This window comes from Lynx rufus, unplaced genomic scaffold, assembly GCF_022079265.1.
Source record: "Lynx rufus isolate CCGP_SWC_20201006 ecotype Redwood Valley unplaced genomic scaffold, mLynRuf1.p SCAF_14, whole genome shotgun sequence".
In the NCBI taxonomy this organism is placed as follows: domain Eukaryota; kingdom Metazoa; phylum Chordata; class Mammalia; order Carnivora; family Felidae; genus Lynx; species Lynx rufus.
In genome coordinates this window covers 31,433,127-31,456,172 of record NW_025814828.1, presented here as the reverse complement: position 1 = coordinate 31,456,172, position 23,046 = coordinate 31,433,127, and the positions used below count along the sequence as shown (strand labels likewise).

Below are 23,046 nucleotides of genomic sequence, written 5' to 3'. Positions count from 1 at the left end.
GCTTAGAAGTATCTTCTAAAAGTGATCATATTTCTAAATTCCTTTTTTATTTATTTATTTTTTTGAGACACAGAGAGAGAGAGCATGAGCAGGGGGAGGGGCAGAGAGAGAGAGAGAGAGAGGGAGAGAGAGAGGGAGAGAGAGAGGGAGAGAGAGAGAGAGAGAGAGAGAGAGAGAATCATAAGTAGGCTCTGGGCCATCAGCACAAAGCCTGATGCGGAGCTTGAACTCACGAACCATGAGATCATGACCCTAGCCAAAACCAAGAGTCAGACGCTTAACAGACTGAGCCACCCAGACAACTGCCCCCCCCCCCGTTTTTCTAAAGACATTTTTTAAAGGTGATATTTCTATGTTGCAATCTGGCAATTTCACTTATATATATATGCCTTTCAGAAATATGTAACAAAAGACATATATCAAAATTTCCATAGTGGCATTATTCATAATAGAAAACTCCAAAAGCCAGTGAAATATCTATGAACAGAATGGAGAAATTATAGAATATTCAGACAATGGCCTAGTGTACAACATTACTACTAATCTACTACTAAATGCCAAAATGAATCACATGAACATAATACTAAGAGAAAAAAAAATCCAAATGCTACAAAAAAATGCAAACTATATGATTCTTTCTATGTAAAATTCAACAACACACAAAACTAATATTTGGTCTTAGAATTCAGGATAATTGTTACTACTCTGGGAGGTGGAAGGGAAGTGGAGGTGGCAGGGACTCGGGGATATGAGCAATGGACTAGTTCCTTGTCTAAGTGGCAGCTATACACATGGTCACATAGTTGTAATTCTGTCCATATGTTACATAGTGACAAAAATTATGAAAATTCAAACAGAGAACTTAAACTCTGGAGTTTACCAATTTATGCTTGGATGATAAAACTGAAAAAATAAATAAATAAAAAGGCAAGGAAATGATTGACCGTAAAAGTCAAGCTAGTAATTTTCTTACAGTTATAGAGATTTGGTAGATTGTGAGGTTCATAAGAGGCTTCTGGGGTGCTGTCAAATTGATAGGTGCACAGGGGCTTGCTCTAGGAGTAAATTGAGGGCTTGTACTTGGTTTGTGAACCTTTCTCTATGTGTGTTTTATTTCATGATTTAAAGCATCATGAGGAAACAGCTTGGGTCTTCAAATTTCCTCTAGCACATGAAGATTGACCAAAATTAGCTACAAAAATACTGCCCTCAGGTTTGTTAGAGGAAAAGGTGATGTTGCTCGTCAATAACTGAATTGCCCATTGGGAGCACAAATTATGATGCATAAACGAGAGTATTTTCTTTAATATCTATATGTATGCATATCCCACATATGTAAACTTCGTATCAATTAAAACCTCGATAATTAATTGTTAACCATATTCCTTGTCTTCTCGTTTACATAATAAGATGGTAAATGATTTTAAGTTTCTGTTTCAATTCTGAGAGTGCCCCTACTTTGGAAATTGAAAATATGCACAAGCAGGGGCACCTGGGTGGATCAGTCAGTTGAGCGTCCGACTTCAGCTCAGGTCATGATCTCGATGTTTGTGGGTTCCAGCCCCATGTCAGGCTCTGTGTGGACAACTCAGAGCCTGGTGCCTGCTTTGGATTCTGTGTGTCCCTCTCTCTCTGCCCCTCCCCTGCTTATGCTCTTTCTCTCTGTCAAAAATAAATAATCATTAAAAAAATTTTTTTAAAGAAAATATGCACAAGCCAAAGGCTTGGTGTACCTGTGTTGTGATCTATCTTTTCATGTAAAGAAACCACCTGCCTATTACCACTATTGCCAACAAACAAGTAGTAAAATGGTTAAAGAAGGAAACTAACTGGAAAAAAATTGTAAAATGATCCCTCATTCTTAGAGTAATGTGAAGAAGTGAAAAGAACTCAGGGAAGCCAAGTCTAATCAGTTATTTAACTGGTTTCATTCTAACACTCTCAGTCTAAAGACACGTTTTTGTGACTTTTTTGGACATGGTTGGCAGAAAGAATAGGCAGGCTGCCCAGAAATAGAGGTGAAACTTTATGTTTATATTATTAAATTTATCAGTGATCTTGCCAGCAGCTCAAAGTGGCAAAGACAAAAGCATACCATACACACACACACACACACACACACACACACACACACTCACGCTTTTTAGTAAACATCAGAAGTTCCTGCATCAAGCTGTCAAAAAATCCTGTGCAAGGGAAGGAGAAATATCATTAATGAAATATCATTTGTATAAGTGCTTGGAAAAGATGGGAATTGAATTTACTTTCCACCACCAAATAGAAGAGTTGGTGAATACAATACACGAAGTCAGAAATATTTAACACTGCTATCATAATCCTAATTTAATTTAATATTAACAGCTAACATTTACTGAATACTTACTAGGTCCCAACCTCTGTTTTAATAAAGGTATTTCCTCTTTTAAATGTCACAACAACCCAATAAGGTAGGTATTATCATTACCTCCTTTTTACAAATAAGGACTCAGAGGCAATGAAAAATATTTTATTTGGCATGCTCTCATTATGAATGGTAGAACATTTCAATGATTCATTTGATTTCCTGTGAGATTCTATACATTTACACTAAATGAGAACTTCTGCAATGGAATGTAGCTTTGAAACAATTTCCCCTTTGAACCCATTCCCCCAGGCTTCCTGAGAGGCATTCCCAGATGTGCTCTTAGTGTGTGGCAACTGGAAGGTGATACATGTTGGAATGGAAGTGCAGACTAGCACTGAGATGTACTGCAATCACTTCTCCCAGATGCACTGGAATTTCCAATATGATTTAAATGTTTCTGTGGTCAGTTGCATAGAGACCTTCCCAAGCAGTGTCTGGAAAAAATGTGAATTCCCACAAGTCATCCAAGTTAAAGTTAGGGGACTATGATATTTAGTACATTTCCTCTGATGATTTCTGGAACATAAATTGTGCTCTCTTATAGCTTCCAATAGCTATATCCATCTTTTGGTGATTTGGGAAAGGGCTGAAAATAAATAATATCTAAGGGCCTTGAAGAACTGAAAACAGACTACTAATCAATAAAGGTAATCTCTTCAAATAATTGGTTTCTGCTATTCCACCTGAATATCTCCCAAATCAACAAATGAAATGGTCCATATTGCCTGTCTGCTGCAAATTGGTGTTTGTAAAGAGTGAAATTACCTGAGATAATACATCAATAAAGCAGCATTTCTGACAACTCATATCTTCAGGTTCAAGAAAGGTGATGCATAAATATGTCAAAAAATGTTCAATAATGTTAAAAGGAAAACAAAAAGTTTTTGATACCCACACTATAATTCACAATGAATTCTAGTCTTCCAGGTTTTATATCCTGTAGTAGATGACCCTCCAGTCGGGGGTTAGTCCATATAAGGCCAGGCAATTCAGTTTCCCTGCTAACATGGCTGACTTCAGTAAAATTCATGGCTTGCCCAGGAATTTGAGCTTCATTTGGTCTGAAATCCTAGATGTGGCCTATACACATTAGGGTTACATAACTCTCCTCAGTTCTAGACTACTGTATTCTTAATCTTCTTGAACTAATATACCTAACCATAGGTACATATAGTGTTCAGCCTAAAGCTAAAGACAAAAGTGGAGCTCACGTCTTTCAAGTATTAAAGTTTCCTAAATCCTATTTATTTATTTATTTATTTATTTATTTGATTGATTCGGGTTCACACCCAGTGTGGAGTCCAACACAGGGTTTGAACTTACAACCCTGAGATCAAGACCTGAGCTGAGATCAAGAGTCAGGCACTTAAACAACTGAGCCACCCAGGCACCCCATAAAGTCTTCTAAATCTTAATGTGATCCTGTAATAATTGAAAAGTGGAATGATGCTTAAAAGTACTGGCACTGGGGGGGGGGGGGGGTAGAATGGTGGGGTTCAAATCCTGGCTCTGCTATTTATCAGGTGAGTGACTTTGAGACAGTTGCTTATTCTCTCTCTGCCTCCAGTTCCTCATCGGTAAAATGGGAATAACTATAGTACCTACCTCACAGGTCATTTATTGTAAAGAATACTCACAAAGCACATATAATTATACCTTTTTCATAGTTAAGAGTCTAATACATATGAACCATTATCATTAACAAAATACCATCACAAAATTATTTAAAAATTTTTTTTTAATCTTTATTTTTGAGAGAGAGAGAGAGAGAGAGAGAGAGAGTGAGTATGAGTCGGGGAGGGGGCAGAGAGAGAGGGAAACACAGAATCTGAAACAGGCCCCAGTCTCAGTTGTCAGCACAGAGCCTGACGTGGGGCTCGAACTCATGGACTCTGAAATCATGACCTGAGCTGAAGTGGGACGCTTAACCGACTGAGCCACCCAGGTGCCCCACAAAATCATTTTTACAGGAATAAGGTAGGAAACATATTTCAAAGCAAGTTCAGTAGATGGATTATTAGACCAGAATAATGAAAGCAATAACAGAAATGATAGGTCATTAAGCTCGGATAAACAGAAAAGTAAAACTTCAACAAACTATGAGAAAGAGCAACTTTCTGTTCAGGATAATAAAATGAACATATGTGCTCATCTTCTCTCCCTCTCAAAATGTTTCTGAAATGTCAGAAAGACTGGAGACCTTTAAAAACACTCAAATTGGGGAAAGAACTATTAGTATACCAACCTGAAGAATATCTATAAAATAAAGAATTGTACTGAGGAATAAGTTAAAATGATGGACTGCACAGCAGTAGGCTACATGGGGAAAGGACGCCATTTTTCCTAAAGGAACTTAAGAGAGACACCAACATTACAGCTGGCAGATACAGAAGGAGGAAGTGACCTCTGGTACAGAAATCGTGATGATTAATTCAAATGCTATATGTGGAAAAGATATTTGAGAAGGCATGCATCCATAAAACACAAAAAAGGATGCTATTATTAAAGTTAAAGAGGAAAGAAGGGAGAAAGGGAGGGAGGAAGGAATAAAGAACAGAGTCCCTAGAAAACAAAACTGTAAAAACCAACTTAAAAATTTTATAGAAGACTGGAAGAGCAAGTGAAAGTGATCTACAAACTTAAGAAAGCAAAGACAGAGAAATACATCCAGTTATATCGCAGGACATAACTGAAAGTGGTATAAAGGATCAGTCACGCAGGTCCTCCATCATTCTAAAATGAGATTGAGAGAGACAACAGAGAAAAATAGACAAAACAGAGGACAGGAAATAGGAGGCATGCAAGAATAGTCGAAAGACGAGTATTCTAAGTGAAAGGGCCTAAAGAATACCAAGTAGATTGAATGATATAAAATATTCCCACACTCGGATTTTATTTCATAAACTGCAGAATACATTAGCAGAGAAATGGGAACCATAAAATAATTCTGAGAGAATGAACATGGTACTCACAAAATATGACATCGGACTTCTCATCAGAAAAACTGAGTGATTCCAGATGATGGGGTGATGTAGGAAACATTGAGGTGGGGGGTTCAAAGATGGGCAACATTTGGTTTGGGGCAGCTTTTTTTTCAGGGCTAGAAAGGTCCCCATATTCTCAAGAACTGTGTTCCCCCAAGCAGTACCCAATGACATGAGCTGTTTCCCACTTATCAAAATAGCAAGATACTCAAATCCATCAGGGAACAACCAGACCAGCAATGTAACTCATGACTAGGGATATAAAATAGAAAACTTACTAGAAAATCATCCAAAACTAAAATAGATTTTTAAAAGCTTTTATTATTTGATGCAGTGATCACAACTCTGAAATCCTTCCTATGTAACATCCAGAAATATCTGCTACCACTTAAAACATACATTGGATCTTTTTTTTTTAATGTTTATTTATTTTTGAGAGAAAGAGAGCACGCGCCCACGCACACAAGTGGGGGAGGGTCAGAGAGACTGAGACACAGAATCTGAAGCAGGTACCAGGCTCTGAGCTGTCAGCACAGAGCCTGACACAGGGCTTGAACTCACAAGCGGTGAGATCATGACCTGAGCCAAAGTTGGAAGCTTAACTGAGCCACCTAGGCGCCCCAGATGTATTGAATTTCAGCACCATTTACATTACAAAAATATAGAACAAAATAACATAAGTAAATGCCCCAAAGTTAATGTGAGTGGGCAAATATTCAAGACCACAGAAATCCAACAACACATTATACTATACAACAATTTAGCAATCATTACAATAAAAGTATATAGAAAATAGAAAATTAAAATTAAAATAATACACTCTATTAAAAAAAAATGAAAATGAGTGCGCATGGGTAGCTCAGTCAGTTAAGCATCTGACTTCAGCTCAAGTCATGATCTTGTAGTTTGTGAGTTCAAGCTCAATGTCAGGCTCTGTGCTGACAGCTCAGAGCCTGGAGCCTGCTTCAGAATCTCTGACTTCCTCTCTCTCTGCCCCTCCCCTGCTCACGTTCTGTCTCTGTCTCTGAAAAAATAAATAAATGATAAAAAAAATTAAAAAAAAAAACAACAAAGATGAGAATGTTTAATAGCAAAAATTCTGGGATGCACCCAACAAGGAATAATGAGATAAATTTATAGATCTGAAAATAATTAAACATACAATTCAAGTTTAAAGGAGTAAATTGTAAAGAAAAAATCAGCATTAAATAATTTAGAAAACACAGAAATGGATAAATTATTTCAAGTATTTACCACGTGAGACATAAAAGTTAAATAAATAAAAATTAAATGATGGGGCTTAGCCAGTTAAACGTTTGACTTCAGCTCAGGTCATGAGGTCATGATCTCACAGCTCATGAGTTTGAGTCCTGTGTAGGGCTCTGTGCTGACAGCTCAGAGCCTGGAGCCTGCTTTGGATTCTGTGTCTCCCTCTCGCTCTCTGCCCCTCCCCCGCTCGTGCTCTCTTTGTCTCTCTCAAAAAAAATAAATAAAGTTTTTTAAAATTAAATAAAAATTATAAATGAGCAAGAGACTATGAACATAAAAACAATAATACTAGCAGTCACTATTGTCAAATAATGAGTTGGAAATGTCTAATCAATGATTTCCCCTAAAATGAAAATACATCATTAAAATTTACTCAAAATAGGTACCATTTTCAGAACAAACACCAAAGGAGAAAACTGAAAAAGTTATTAACAGAATAACTTTTCTAAAAAATTCCCTGGAGTCAGACGATTGTATGATCAAGCCTGTACATTTTCAGTATATCTGCTGTATTAATTTTCCCCCAGCACAGGTAGAGATGAAATATTACTAACTCATTCTATGAAGCTGATATTGTCCCATTCATTTAAAAAACTGAAAAAGATAACTTATAGGAAAACTAGAGATTTAGCATAACCTACCTCGCTCCTAACTATAGAGGCAAAAATTCTACTATGGCCCTTCTAGTTACAGAGAACCACCACAGCAGCAAAGTTGCAACAAGGGTGGTGCCTAAATTCCAGTTTAAATTAACAACAGAATTAAATGATTTGATATAAACCAAGGCAGTTTATCTACTTTAGACATGCTGAGTCCTAAAAAGCACATAAAAGACTAATGTAAATGTACCGTCTACCAGGCTATACTCTAGATCAAGAGCTGGTATTTCCTTAGCTATACATGGGGAATTTCCAAACTTTTTAAAATTTACAAGGGCTTTTCCTACCCATAGTTTACCCCTTCTCATTTGACATTGGAGGAAACTGAGGTTAAGAGATTGTCAGTACTGACCTCAAATCGTAAGATGTTTAGAAGAAATTAAAAATCACATGAATGCTAAAGAATCTATATTTGCACTCTTTTGCTTTTCTGAATAGCGTCCTCATAATTTATGAGTGTAGAGCAAAATAATTTAAGATTGTGTTTCACTTAAAACAACCTCAAAGAATATACTACATTTTATTATATGATACAAAGCAAAGGATTTAGAGAAACACATAACTGTTACCTTCTTATAGTTTCTGGAATAGAAAGAGAATGGGGTCCTTCAGGCCAGCCAAAGAGACTGAACCAGGTCTGAGCAGCCTGTACAACCTTTTCAAAGAAGTCATATGCCTTTGTTCCTTCTTCAAGAGAAAAGAAGTGCTCATTTTTCTCCTCCTTTTTCATAGATTTATCTTTGTTTTCCTTTGAGGTTTTACTTTTGCCCGAGTTCAATCTTTCAGGTATTATTTCGATACCTAAAATTCACATTTGTTTGTAAACAAACAAACAAACAAAAAAGAGTTACATCACCAGAGAGTAAAATATCTTGTCAGCTATTGCTATTTGCATGTAGACAAATAAAGCTCATCCTACAAATTATTCAATGCTCTCAAAGAAATTCTGAGTCAATTGATTGTATCTTAAAAATACAAAAATAGCTTTGTTTGCAAAGACCTAAAAGAAATACTTTAAAAATAGATGAGTTTCAACAAAGAAAATCATTAAACTTTCTTCTTGTCATAATGGTGAAAACATTCCCCAAAATGAAACATTTCATTTTCAATTACATATGTAAACTATTTCGACAATTCTTCAGTTCTACTTACTAGAATTAAACCTTAGCTGAAAAACTCATAGAAACAAAATATTGGTTTCATATTCAAAACGACTATATATCCAAGAGAAGTACTTCAATAAAACAAAACATCTCAAGTTATAGAAATTTTCAATATAAAATGATTTTACTTTTTTTTTTTTTTTTCAAAAATATCTATGTAATGGCACAAGCACACACTCATTTAAAAACCTCACAATATTTAATTGGGTTTGGTCCATTCAGTAAACAGGAACATTTTCAATATTACTCATTCTAGAGAAAATAATATTTGAATAGTTCATTACAAATGATAATACCAAATTTGCATATTTATCTATTTCTCTGTGCTCATCTGTTTCTAACACAGGTAATACTAGATCCAGCTCAACAAATAACAGACAAACCGCTAGTTTGGAAGTTCCCTAACTATACAGAGAGTACTGGGGATGTCACAGCAGATTCACAGGGGCTCTACAGGATATTTAACATTTTAGTTAAATATCACTACAACATATGCTGGTGATCACGTGAATTACTACTCTTTGGTTTTTCAACCGAACTATTTAATAAACGGAACTGCTTGGCACATCTTCTGACCTAGGGGGAAAGTACTGAGATAGGAAGTACACTGTGAACAAAAAACATCAGAGAATTTCTGCTCCAGATCATTGCAGACAGCTCCCAGAGCATATGACCCACTTGCAATTAATGAAAAATGCATGGTTTTCTTCATGGATTTCTTCTTACCTCATAAAGCCTAAGTTTTCAACTCAATAATATTAAATAGATCATGTTATGAACTTGGTTGGCTGAGTACATTATTTATTTGCCACATACCAACAAATAATTTTTTCTTTGCAGGCTCAGCATCATTATGTTTAGTCAAAGTAGAAGAGAGTAAACCATCTTCTTGGTAGGGAAGCAACACATTTTCTCCACTCTTCACAGAAATGTCACTCTTATCTACAAATGACACATTGGAACATAGTAGGTCAACAAGCATTTGTGAAATGACTATCAAATTACTGAACCTGAATTTCATAATTATACATAAAATATATATTATATAATAAATATGAATGTATACATATATAGAATAAATTTTTTTAATGTTTTTATTAATTTTTGACAGAGTGCACATGAGCAGGGGAGGGGCAGTGAGAGAGAGGGGGACAGAGGATCTGAAGCAGGCTCTGTGCTGACAGCACAGAGCCCGTTGTGGGGCTCAAACTCATGAACCTGATCATGACCTGAGCCAAAGTCGAACGCTTAATCCACTGAATCACCCAGGTGCCTCTAAAAAGTTTTTTTTTTTAAGTCTAAATGTCCATTATACTTAAAATAAGATGTCAAGAAAAAACACAATAAAGGCTGATATGGTTTTCTGAGTTGAATTAATTTTATTTAACAAGGCAATTATTATGGCATATCAAAGTTTTTAGGAAATGAACAATGCTCACCTTTAGGATAAACAAAGATATGTAAACCATTTAAAATGTTTCTACAGTGAAATTTTTCGAATTATTAAATATGGTGCTCAAAAGTGAATATTAAGAAGAACATCACTAACAGAAGTAATTTCTTCTCAATTTTCTGAAATGAAATCACTGCTTCGTTATGAGCTGACACTATTTTGCACAGCTTTCAATCTCTATTCCAGCTACAGTTGCTGTCTATACACTAGAATTTGCCAACATGGTAATATGAACCCAGCCAAAGGCAATGCTAAGAAAAGGCAATAGATGTGAAAAGACCAGATTCCCTATCTACTTACCTATCTATTCACATATGTATATACCTATGTATATTTGTATACATATATGCATAATGTAATCCTGTCAGAAAAACATGGCCTTTGCAGTTAGAAATTTCTAATTTGAAATCTTGGCACTACAACTCCTGAGCTATTAAACCATGGTATGTTCTACAAGATCTCTGAAACATGTTTTTATACATAAAATGAAACGTTCTGAGCTCATGAATTTGTTGTGAGGGTTACTTTACAGGCAATAACATAGATAAGTAAGCTGGTATATACGAAGTTTCTTCCATTCCTTCAATAAAAAGCCAATCAGATTTTGACAGAGAATCGTTATCGAGTAGGTGTGTATATCTCTGCAACATTACACTACTAAAGACTTCATTAAAATGAGCCTTAGAAAATCCAATGACAGAATGATTCATTGTGGATGCATTAGGCAATGTCTTTTCAACTTACTATCGAATGATAAAAAGTTCATAGTGGGGTACACACCCACATCTGTACCCTTCAACTAAAGTCAATGATTCATATAACAGTTTTTATTTAGCATATTAGCTATAAGAAACAAATCATACTGCTTTAATTTTTGATTTACTTAATATGTTTTAAGATTTCACCTTTATTGAACATATCATACTCTAGGGCACAGTAGCTAAGTGTGTAGGCTCCGAGGCCTTACAAATATGGTTAGAATTCCCTGGGGCAAACTGTTCAAACTCTTTATGACTCAGTTTCTTAATCTGTTAAGTGAAATTAATAAGAGTATCAACTCAGTCATTGGGGGAACTAAATGAAATAACAAATATAAGGTAGTTAGCAGAGTACCCTATGCCTAGGAAGCATTAAATATATAATACAAATTATGACTATACTTATTTCTAAAGATATTTTAGAACATTTAAAAATCACATTTTTCTATAGTAATATTTACTGAAATGGATGCATTATTTTTAATTCACAGATTTCATACTTAATCAAACACTAAGATTCTATTCCCTTTTTTCTTTTAAAGAAATAGCAATATTTTATACAGTAACTCCTCATTATTTTTTTGGAGGATATTATGAAAACTATGAGTGTTAAAGCAATTATAATAATATTTATAATCGTAAAATAATGAAATGATAATAGTAACAATAATTTATAGCTATTTACTCTATTGAGTCCTCACAAAAGCCTTTTGAAATAGATATTATTAGTATCCTATTACTCTCCTACCACGCATATTTTGCTAAATAACAGATGTTTGAGGATTCGAGAATTAACAATAAAGCATAAGGCAAATGGTGAGATCAGAACACAAAATAGAATTTCCACCCACGTTCTATGATACTTCATCCACTGCTCTTTCTGTTATATTATCTGAAATCTCCCCTACCCTTCAAGTATATTAGAAGAATATAAAAATATAACACCAGGATTGGTCAGAAATCTTTTAAATTTTGAGACTGTGTATAAAATTTGTAATATATATGTGCTTGGAAGGAACAGTCCGCAAGGTGAGAAGAATCTCGGGGAAGTATGGTATGTGGAAGTCCAGAAAGAGTTTGAAGAGGGGTTGGGGCCAGGGGTCAACAGTATAAACTATTGCTCAGTAGTGAAGTAACAGCAGTAAAGTGGAAGAATGCTCTGCCTCACCCCTGACATGTCCTTCCTGTTAAAGGAAGCTATGGTATTCTAATTATTCAGTTTCCTTTGCTATTGTTCTCCCTCTGTGTGAGAAATTGAGTGGTTTATCTGACTGGTAAATTTGCAAGGAATAAATCAGGAATGCATGGCCTAGATTCACCCTTTTTCCTCTTTGGGAACAAGCCTGTCCACTGAGAAGATATAGCTCCTGTTTCCTCCAGCTGTCATCCTGCACTGGCCCCCAAAGCAGCTAAGAGGGAGGCATAATTTGAAGGGTAAGAGTAAGCAAGATTAGCTAATTAAGTAAGGTCTGAGGATGAAGGGATTCAGATAAAGGAATGGCCTAAGGCAAGAGAGTCTGGCCTCTCTCAGGTTTGTGACAGGAAAGATGATGGGTCAGTTGCATGCTTTGGAAGTTCAGAGTGTTCCTGCCTGATGGTCTCCATTGTTTCTGAAAAGTTCCAGAAAAGGTCATGCCCTGAGACTGAGACAGAACAGAACTAAAGAGTTTCCAAAGGAGTGGGGCACATTTGGAGAAGTGGAGAACAGGAGAAAACCGGTTACAAACATAGAAAAGATATCCAATACAGCACTGAAACAAGGCCTTGACACTATACACAGATGACACGTTTTTCCCATACTTCATCCTTTCTCCTCGTCTGAGACTGACTCCATCATTCTCCTCCATGTCTTACATTGCACATATTGTTCTTAGTCTCTCACCATTTCCTCTGCCGCAACTCCCAGCTGGCCTACTGATCACTCTCCAATTTTAATTCAGCTCACATCCCCACTGTTCCCTTTCCAAATCACTGATACTCAGAAATCACAGAAGGTTCCCACTATTACAGAATAAAGGGTGCAGTGGCCCCTTTATTGCTGCCTCGTGTCGCCAGTAAGACCCCCATGCTTTTGTTATATTGCCCTTTTCCCAGATTACCCTGTTCAAGATCATTTGTCAAGCTCTACCCAGATGTCACCTTTTCTATAAAGTCATCCCAGACCCCATATGTCAGCATTACCCTCTGCACCACACCCACATCTCCAACACTCCAACTAGCTCATGTACAATACTCTTAATTCAATCTTTTTTGTATTTATTTATTTATGAGTCTTTGACTAGATTTTCAACTTTCGCAATTAAGAGACACTGCCATATTATACTTTCAGTGCTAAACACAGCTCTTGGAAATGGCAGGAGATTAATAAACATCAGTTAATTTTAAGGTCACTTTATCTTCAGGTGTTGGCTTGGATGACAAGAGCATATACAGTGAGAGTAGGAGACGACAGTCATATCTAACTTACCTTCCTTTAAAATAATTGTTTGTTTATCAAGATGAGTTGCCATATACGGGCAAATAGTAAGAAGACAGTTTTCTGCTGTTCCAGTAACTGGAAGCAAAAACCTAAAAGTGAAAACATTGCATTTCAATAAAATAAATTTTTGAGATGCAGTGAACACAATGAAATATTTTTTACGTATGCTGTATGCCTTAAATGATCAAGACATGAATTATTTATCGTTTTTCTTTTCACCTACTTTGTTTTTCTTAACCACCTACCATATGTATTTTAATTGTGTAAGAATATTTACTTTTAAAGCTTTTAAGAGAGATGGTAAATTTCACTGTCAAGTGTGCTCTAGAACACAGCTTATAATTATGCAGGTTCATAAATGGATTCAGGAAATTTTAGGACTGAAGGAGCCTCAGACTTAATTTAATCACCTTCTTCTTGTAAAGAATCCCTGACAAATGGCATCTGCCTTCAGATGACACTACTAGGGAGACAGTACCATAGGAAGACCCATGACTCAGAGACAACCCATTTCGTATCTAGAGAGCGGTAACTTCAGACATTCCGTTTCAGGGCAACAGAGAACAAAATCTACAATCTGATCCCCATTATGTTCCTTCAAATACTTAAAAATGGTCACTGTATCTTCTCTAGGCTTTCTCTTCTTCACATTGAAAACATTTATAACATTCAAGGTTTCTTTCAACTACAAGGTCTCCAAAAATTGCACATACCATCTAACTTCTTCAAATGGTCTTTTGTGTTTGTCCTTTAAATATATCTGAGAACTGAAAGCAATACTACAGAAGTTATTCAACTAGTAGAGTACTACTCCCTTCCATAAACTGCATACTATTATCCTATTTTATAAAAGCATTGTGAAATTAATAAGAACTACAAAACTCCTAGGTTATATTGGGCCTGTCCAATTTATGTGACAACTCTGTCCTTGTACAACTGATCTTTTAATAGAAGTACTATGTTTTATCCATACCACTATAAACATGGATTATTGGTTTCACTTGTGCATTATAACATTTATCAAGATGATTTTACTCTTGAGTCTGCCATGTATTGTATTAGCCCTTCTACACAGTTTACGGTCACTGGCCAAGATGAAACAACAAAATCTGGTGTTATAATCCAAGTTGATACAAGTAAAATATAGGATAGGATGAGACTATAAAGAAGTTTGTACCAATATAATGAGCTGTCAGAGACATTCAAATAAACATATGTTATATGTAAATGAATTGATTTTCACCTTAGTTCTGCATATTTTCCCATAAAGCATTATGTTTTTCTCTTTACAACTGATGTGCATTAAAATATTGTGCAAAATATACATATTGAGCACTGTCTTGTTTGACCAACCCTAATCATTCTATTCCATCATCCTAAACACATGTATCAGATAGCCCTATTCCAGATTAAATTGTATTTCTCTATGCAATTGTTTTTTCTGTATGATGTCCTTTTTAAAATGAAATTGAGAATTCCTCGATAGCATGAATCATTACTTCTATATATGGTGTATTTGTGCTAAATGTAGTGATCGATCAAAATTCCATTAACTGTCCAACTCTGTTTAATTAACATTTCTCAGATTAGATAACACAGTTTACCCACAGATACCATCATCATTGTTATCTTAGAACCAAAAATGTTTTCTGCTTTAACAGTGATTACAGGAAAACAAGGAAAAAAACAAACAAAAAAAACACGATTCCAGCAAATGCTGTGGTGCTCTGCCCTTCTGTCCTTTTCCCCTAGGATGTAATTTCTTTGTGCGAGGCTCCCATCCTCTGGGTGGGCATGGTGGGGTAACTGTCATCTTTTTCAGAGAACCAATGTCAGATTACTAGAGCTGCTGAAAGCCTCAATTGCCTTGGAAATTTATGGTCCCCTGGGTGGTGCTGTAGCCAACGCCCCGTGGTGCAGGAGTTTGAAAGCCCAGCTTCTTTGCTTCAAACGGGACAAAAACTCTGTGGTGTAACTTCGTCTCCAGAGGATCCCATGGGATCAAGGTGAGGTTGGAGCTTAAATTTCATTTTATTTGGGATGACTGATTCCATGTTCTGCTTCCCTTCTCCCCTTCCTTGTTTTTTCCTGGCAGCCATTCCTTAATAAACCACATATCCATGAATCTTCATCTAAAAGTCAGCTTGGAGACAACCTTACCCAGGACAACAACCAAATGAACAAATACAACCAGTATCACTTAAAACTTTTATAAAACGATGTGGAACTAAAGAACATAAGATTGAAATAAAATTCATTCTGAGAATGAAACAGGAATAAATATATTTTTTTAATGTTTAGTTTTGAGAGATTGCAAGCAGGGGAGGGGCAGAGAGAGGGAGACGGCTATGTACTGACAGGTGGTCAGCAAGGAGCCAGATGTGGGGCTTGAACTTAGGAACCACGAGATCATGACCTCAGCTGAAGTTGGACGCTCAACAGATTGAGACACACAGGTGCCCCGGGAATAAATAGTCTTACTTCTTTCTTGTATAAAACCAGCTCGTTGAAGGTGATAACATTGATTTTACATACTCCTCAAAGTAAAGAATAACCAACATATACAAAATTCATTTGATGACATTCTTCTATAGAGTAGCACATGATATAGAAATTATACAACTTACACAGCATGGGAATATGGACACTTTAAACACTAACATCATTTTTATCAAACACACATGAAAATAGGGGCACCTGGGTGGCTCAGATGGTTGAATGTCTGACTCTTGATTTCAGCTCAGGTCATGAACTCACAGTTCGTGGGACAGAGCCCCATGTATGGCTCTGCACTGACAATGCAGAGCCTACTTGGAATTCTCTCTCTCTTTCTCTCTCTGCCCCTCCCCTGCTTGCACTCTCTCTCAAAATAAATGGATGAACTTAAAAAAAAAAAAAGACCTCCTTTAAAAAAATACATTAAAACAGAAAAGGGACTTGCAGTCAGCAATACTAATACTCTACAATTTAACAAAAATATTTCTGGGAAAATAGGGCACTTTATGGTACCTTATCAGAGAATAATGGTATTATTTATGGATGCTCTATGCCAATCCATATAGCCAGGAACCATTAGTGGTAGACGATTTAGTCTAAAAATATTCAATATTACAGTAACAGTAAAATTACTGTAACATTGTACAGTAACAGCGAAGTGACTGTGACATTATGGGTTTCAATTCTATTTGGTAATTTATATAGCAATCTTCAGGCGTATGTGATTTAGAAGAGTTCCAACGGGCAAAAATCAGGATTGAGGAGATTCCTGGTAACAGAGGTGATACGATGCAGATGTTGGTGGTGATGGAAATGGGCTTGAACTATTGGGGGCAGCTACTGTGCTGAGCATCTAAAATACATTATTTCACTTACATAAATTTTCTCAACAGTCTTTGAGGATATAAAGTATTAACTTTCTCGACTTTGGTTACAATAGCAAGGTCCAGAAAAAGTCAACAGTTGTTTAAAGTCATACAATTAGGAAACAGAGGGCCCAACTTCAAGTTCAACCTGTCTGAAACAAAGCTATACTCTTGGCCCACTGCATGAGAATGGTTAGCTTCTAGGTCTGTCTCAGTGCACATATACTCAAAGTGACCAAGTCAGGAAAGAGTCTTAGATACGACCATGGATGTAAGCACTTACCAACATTGTTCACTACCTTCTTTTATCATTGATTATCTCATTAAACAATATCATTTTAATACTTTTAGCTGTTCTAATAATGTTAAGTTATATAAGTTCCTATGAGAAGCCAGTTTAAATAAAAGCCTTTTTTTTTTTGGAAGAAATAAATATTCTCCTGTATTCTCAGGAAGAAACATTTTATTTCAGATGCTGTCCTAAGTAAATAATAACCAACATTTATAAAAGCAACATAAACACATTCTCCCATTGGACACATGAAAATTCCTACAGAGGTAGAAAGTTTGCAGGTGTGTATGGAAACAAAAGGGACTGCTGTACTCAAAGGGACAATGCAAAATAGGATGATAGGGAAAACTCTGGCTTCTCTCTATACCGCCACCATGTTAGATACGATTGTCATGTACAAACTATGAATATTTTAGTATGATAAATCAAACAGTAAATACCATAATGTACAGAAAGTCAAATATGGAATGCAATATTTATTTTTATACTTTGTCATTTCAGGCTCGCCTGAAATTTCTCATTAGTGATTGTTTTCCCTCTACCAACATTGTACTTTACATTTTTCTAAATTCACAGAATTGAAAGACTAGTAAAATAAACACATAGGTGCCCTTCACCCAGTTAAATTACTATTTCACCACATTTATTTCTCTCTCTTCTATTAAAAATTTATTTTCTTGGGACATATGGGTGGCTCAGTTAAGTGTCTGACTCTTGATTTTGGCTCAGGTCATAGTCTCACAGTTTGTGAGATCAAGCCCCACATCAGGCTGGATGTCAGCCCTGTCAGCAGCACAGAGCCTGCTTGGAGTTTTCTCTCTCCCTTTCCTCTGCCTCTCTCTCGCTCGCTCTCTCAAAATAAATAAACAAAAAAAATTTTTTTTCTTAAAATGTGTGTGTACACAAATCGACCCCCTAAATATTCAGCCTGTATCTCCTCAGAACAAGAACATTATTCTATATAATCATAATCCTATCATCACTACCATCAAATTTAACATTAGTACAAGAATATTATCTAGTTTGTAGTCCATATTCAAGAGTCCCAGTAATGTCAAAGTCCAAACTGAGAAATTGATTAAAATGGCTTTCCTTTAAACCAAGACAATCTCTGTGTCATTCTTGGGTGGTCCTTCATTAATTGACATTATTTTTAAGAGTTAAAGCTACTTGTTTTTGTCTGAAATATTCTGATTGTCCTCTCATGACTGGATAATTTTTTATTTCGAACAAGAAAATCTCATATGTGCTGTGGCACAGTTCTAGTTCATCCCACCAGGGAGCCCAGCAGGTCAGTGTTCCTCCTTATTAGTGATATAGAGTCTGGTCATTTGGTTATGATAGCATCCATCAGATGTCCTCATTTTTTATACCAACATTTAAAATAATATATATATATATATTTTATATATTTAAATTAAATTAAATTAAGATATATATATTTATTATATATATAATTTATATATCATGAAATCCATCTTTTTAAGATGTACAAATCCGTGGTTCTTAATATTTTACAAAGTTGTATAACCATCACCATTAATTTTTGAGTATTTTCATTGCTTACAAATGAAGCCCTATATATATTAACAGTCGGTCACCATTTGCCTCTCCCCTCAGACCCTACAAATCACTCACCTACTTTCTGTCTCTATGGATTTGCCTATTCTGGATATTTAATAATTGATTAGTAATTAGCAATGGCAAGTAAGAGCAGGTAATAAGTAATGTATGGATAAAATGTTGAGACCATGTAAACATCCCCTCCTCATCAACCTTTCATCCAGGGCATATGAAGTATATACTATGTGTTTCAGTTGGGTAAAGCCTTCTGGAAGGGCTCCTTCAAGTAGCGAGGTCAGTGGCTCTCAAGGTTGACAAGTACAGAGCCAGGTTCCAAAACTGAAAAGCCTGGTGTGAGATTTTATGAAGGATTAGCCTTGATTGCTCAAATGTTTAGTGGAATTCACCAATGAAACCCTCCAGGACTGGACTTTTCTTTGTGGGAAGATTTTTAAAATAATCATTCAATCTTTTTACTTGTTATAAAAATGTTTATATTTTCTATTTCTGGTGTGCCTGGGTGGCTCAGTTGGTTAAGCGTCTGACTTTGGCTCAGGTCACGATCTCACCGTTCAAAATTTGAGCCCCACATCAGGCTCTGGGCTGACAGCTCAGAGCCTGGAGCCTGTTTCAAATTCTATGTCTCCCTCTCTCTCTCTGCCCCTCCCCTGTTCACGCTGTCTCTGTCTCTGTCTCTCTCCCTCTCTCTGTGTGTCTCTGTCTCAAAAATAAACAAACATTAAAATCAATTTATATTTTCTATTTCTTCTTCAGTTAGGTTTGGTACTCTGTGTCTTTCTAGGAAATTGTTAATTTCATCTAAATCACCTAATCTGTTGGCATACAGATTATTCCCTTCTTTCTGATTTATTTGCATTTAACATGTGTTCCTTTTTTTTAGGATTTTCTAGTTTCCTAAAGTGGAAATTTACACCACTGATACGAAATCTTTCATCTTGTTTAATATAGGCATTTAAATCTATAAATTTCCTTCCAAACATTACTTTAGCTGCATCCCATAAATTTAGATATGGGGTGCTTTCATTTTCCTTTATCTCAAAATATTTTTTTTTAATTTTTTTAATGTTTTTATTTATTTTTGAAGGAGAGAGAGACAGAGCATGAGCAGGGAAGGAACAGAGAAAGAGGGAGACAGAATTTGAAGCAGGCTCCAGGCTCTAAGCTGTCAGCACAGAGCCCAATGTGGGGCTCGAACTCACGAACTGTGAGATCATGACCTGAGCCGAAGTCGGACGCTTAACTGACTGAGCCACCCAGGCGCCCCCTCAAAATATTTTCTAATTTACCTTATGACTTCTTTGTTGATACATTAGTTATTTAGTAGCGTGTTGTTTAATTTTCACATATTTATGAAATTCCCAAATTTCCTTCTGTTAATTTTTAATTTAATTTCATTGTGTTGGAGATCATATTTTGCATGATTTCAATCATATTTAAAACATAGAAACTTGGGGCGCCTGGGTGGCTCAGTTGGTTGAGCGACCAACTTTGGCTCAGGTCATGATCTCACGGTTTGTGAGTTCGAGCCCCGCGTCGGGCTCTGTGCTGACAGCTCAGAGCCTGGATCCTGCTTCGGATTCTGTGTCTCCCTCTCTCTGTCCCTCCCCTGCTCATGCTCTGTCTCTGTCTCAGAAATAAATAAATATAAAAAAAAAATGTTAAACATAGAAACTTGTCTCATAGACTAGTATGTAATTATCATAGAGAATGCTTCTTATGCACTTGAAATAAAATGTATTTTCTGTTCTTATTACGTGGTATGTTCTATACCTACCTATTAAGACTGCTTGGTTGACAGTTTTTCAAGTATTTTATATCCTTACAGATTTTGTTTAGATATTCTTTCCATTATGAACACTGAGGTGTTGAAGTCTTCAACTATTATTTTTGAAGTATCTGTTTCACCTTTCAAATTTGTCAGTTTTTCCTTCATAGGTTTTGGGATTATTTGTTAGGTGCAGTTCTGTTTTTAATTGTTATATAGTCCTGATGGATTAACAATTTCATCATTACAAAATGTCCATCTTTTCTTTAGCAACATTTTTTTGTTTTAAAGTCTATTTTTCCTAATATTATTATAACCATCCCACTTCTCTTATAGGTGCTAACTGCCTGGTATGACTTTTTCCATCCTTTCAATTTCAACTTACTCATATTTTTGAATCTAAAGTGTTTTGTAAACCATACACAGTTGTAGTTTGTTTTTGTTTGCTTGTTTGTTTTTTACCTGACAATTTCTGCCTTTGGACTGTTTAATCCATTTACATGTAAGGTTATTTTTTATTTTTTTGGATTTTTATCTTCTATTTTGTTTCCTGTATGTTTCATGTCTTTTTTTTGGTCTGTTTTTTATTGCATTCTTCTGTATTAAAGTGGATTGTTTCTATTATACCATGTTAATTGCTCAATGATTTTTAGCTGTTATTTTTTTAGTTAAAACTTTTTGGTGGCTCAGGATTACAATATGCACTTCAATTTAGCATCTATTCCAGATTTATACTAACTCAATTCCAATATGCTATAAAACATTGCTCCAATATATCTCCGTTCCTTCCTTTTATTGTCACATAGAATTACATCTGTATGTGTTACAGATCCAGTAATCTGTGTTATAGTTGTTTTATACAATTTTATGCTTTGTAGGGGCAAGCGGGTGGCTCAGTCGGTTGAGTGTCTGACTCTTGATTTTGGCTCAGGTCATGATCCCAGGGTGTGGGATCGAGCCCTGGGTCAGGCTCTGCACGGAATGTGAAGCCTCTAAGATTCTCTCTCTCTGTCTTTCTCCCTCGCACACACTCTTTCCCTCTCTAAAATAAAAATTATTTTAAAAAATCTTATGCCTTTTTAACATGTTAAGATAGAAAAAATCTATTTAGTTTTTTATATTAGATTTCATTACCATTGCTAGTTCTCATGTTTTCTTCCTGTGGATTTAATTTATTACACAGTGTTATTTCCTTACTCTGTACAAGTTCACTTCTACTGCCCATGGCAAAATAATTCACATGTAACTTTACTTACATACAAAAAGGGTGGATATGTTTATTTAAATACTTAATGCTTACCATAACTAGTACTTTTATGTTAGTTAGGCCAATCAATGGAACTAAATCTGGTACCGTAATGTATATTGACAACCATCGAGGTCATCCATGGTGTTGACAGAGAGAAAAATCTCTCTATCACAAGTGAGGACATCAAATGTCATTTTGTTAGTCATTAATAAAGTTACAGAGTTTTTAGATATTCATTTTTATTAAATCAAAACAGAATGACAAGATTCTTGATGATAATGTGATGCTCACTTATTTGTTTTTTAATATCTTTCCTTGAGTGGAGAGAAAAGGAATAAAGTTATAGCTACTCATCTGAACACTGCAATAATCCACCATATATGTTATCTGGAGCCCATCAAGGTGCTGTTATTTATGAATATTCACAATCCTAGGAAATATATGCTATTAACCAATTTAGTGACCTTATCACTTATCTAAGTGTGCATAAATCCATGGAAGTATGTTTCACATGTGAATGTATTCCAATGATTTGTATCACAACAAAGTAAGGGCAGAGAATTCTTCTTTAGTACATGAGAGATGCATCGATATTCATCAAGCCTAGAAATATATGTACATTTAGCAATATTTTAAACATATATCAATTTTTTTTTTTTTTACTAGTATCACCTCATTTTTAGTCTGCCCAACAATCTGGAAATAATCCCGTAATTGATGTAAACCATTTTTGAAATCTTAAAATCTCTCTTTAGGTCTAGTCTCACATTTTGAAATCATTAACTTTGATTAATATAGTATATCAGTACGTTTTATTCTTAATTTAAGTGTTCTTAGGGGAAAATATAGTGGTTACCATTTTATGGGATTTCCAGGAAAGAAATGTGACATAAAGCAAAATTTACCACCAAAATTTACCATTTGTGTCTATGCAGAGATATGTATATCACTTTTTTTTTAATATTTATTTTTGAGAGAGAGAGAGGCAGACTGCAAGAAGGGAAGGGGCGGAGAGAGGGAGAGATGGAATCAGAAGTAGGTTCCAGGTTCTGAGCTGTCTGTCAGCACAGAGTCTGACACGGGCCCAATCCCACGAATCGTGAGATCATGACCTGAGCGGAAGTCAGACGCTTAACTGACTGAGCCACCCAAGCGCCTCAAGAGATGTATATCATTAATGTACAAATAATGTGCTTGTTTTCATGAAGGTAGGTATATAAATTTATTATATTTCAAAAATACCCAGAAAAATTTTAACTTTAATCAGAAATACAAATTACTTCAATACAGTAAAGGGCACTATCTTTAGCCTCCAAAAGTAGAACTGCTAAATATGGCGGCTTGCTCTACAATGTGATTAATGCCATAATGCCTATTAAAGCTGAGTTGAAGAATTATTTGTAAGCTGAGTGAATCATTACCTAGTCTGCTGCTTGCATCATTATATACTTAATGTTTAATTCCAAAAAAACTTACTGCCGAAGCTCTAGCTATTAGATACAATATATGGGTCAGCATTTGCAACCTGATGAAACCAAACACTCAAACTCTCTCCGTGAGAACATGAGCTCATATAAAACAAACAAACAAACAAAAAAGGTTATTTTTGCTAAATTATTTCTAGA

The 23,046-nt window shown here is 35.6% G+C and overlaps 1 protein-coding gene across 1 annotated transcript in view; it reads right to left on the bottom strand.

The window, feature by feature from the left end:
• CFAP47 (cilia and flagella associated protein 47) overlaps positions 1-23,046 on the bottom strand; it is a 544,467-nt gene that overhangs the window by 349,608 nt on the left and 171,813 nt on the right. Inside the window, exons 27-29 of the mRNA XM_047075775.1 lie at positions 13,158-13,258; positions 9,296-9,421; positions 7,886-8,117 (exon numbers count right to left, since the gene is read on the bottom strand). Of these exons, the coding sequence (XP_046931731.1) occupies positions 7,886-8,117; positions 9,296-9,421; positions 13,158-13,258 (459 nt within the window). The remainder of the gene's footprint in view (positions 1-7,885; positions 8,118-9,295; positions 9,422-13,157; positions 13,259-23,046) is intronic.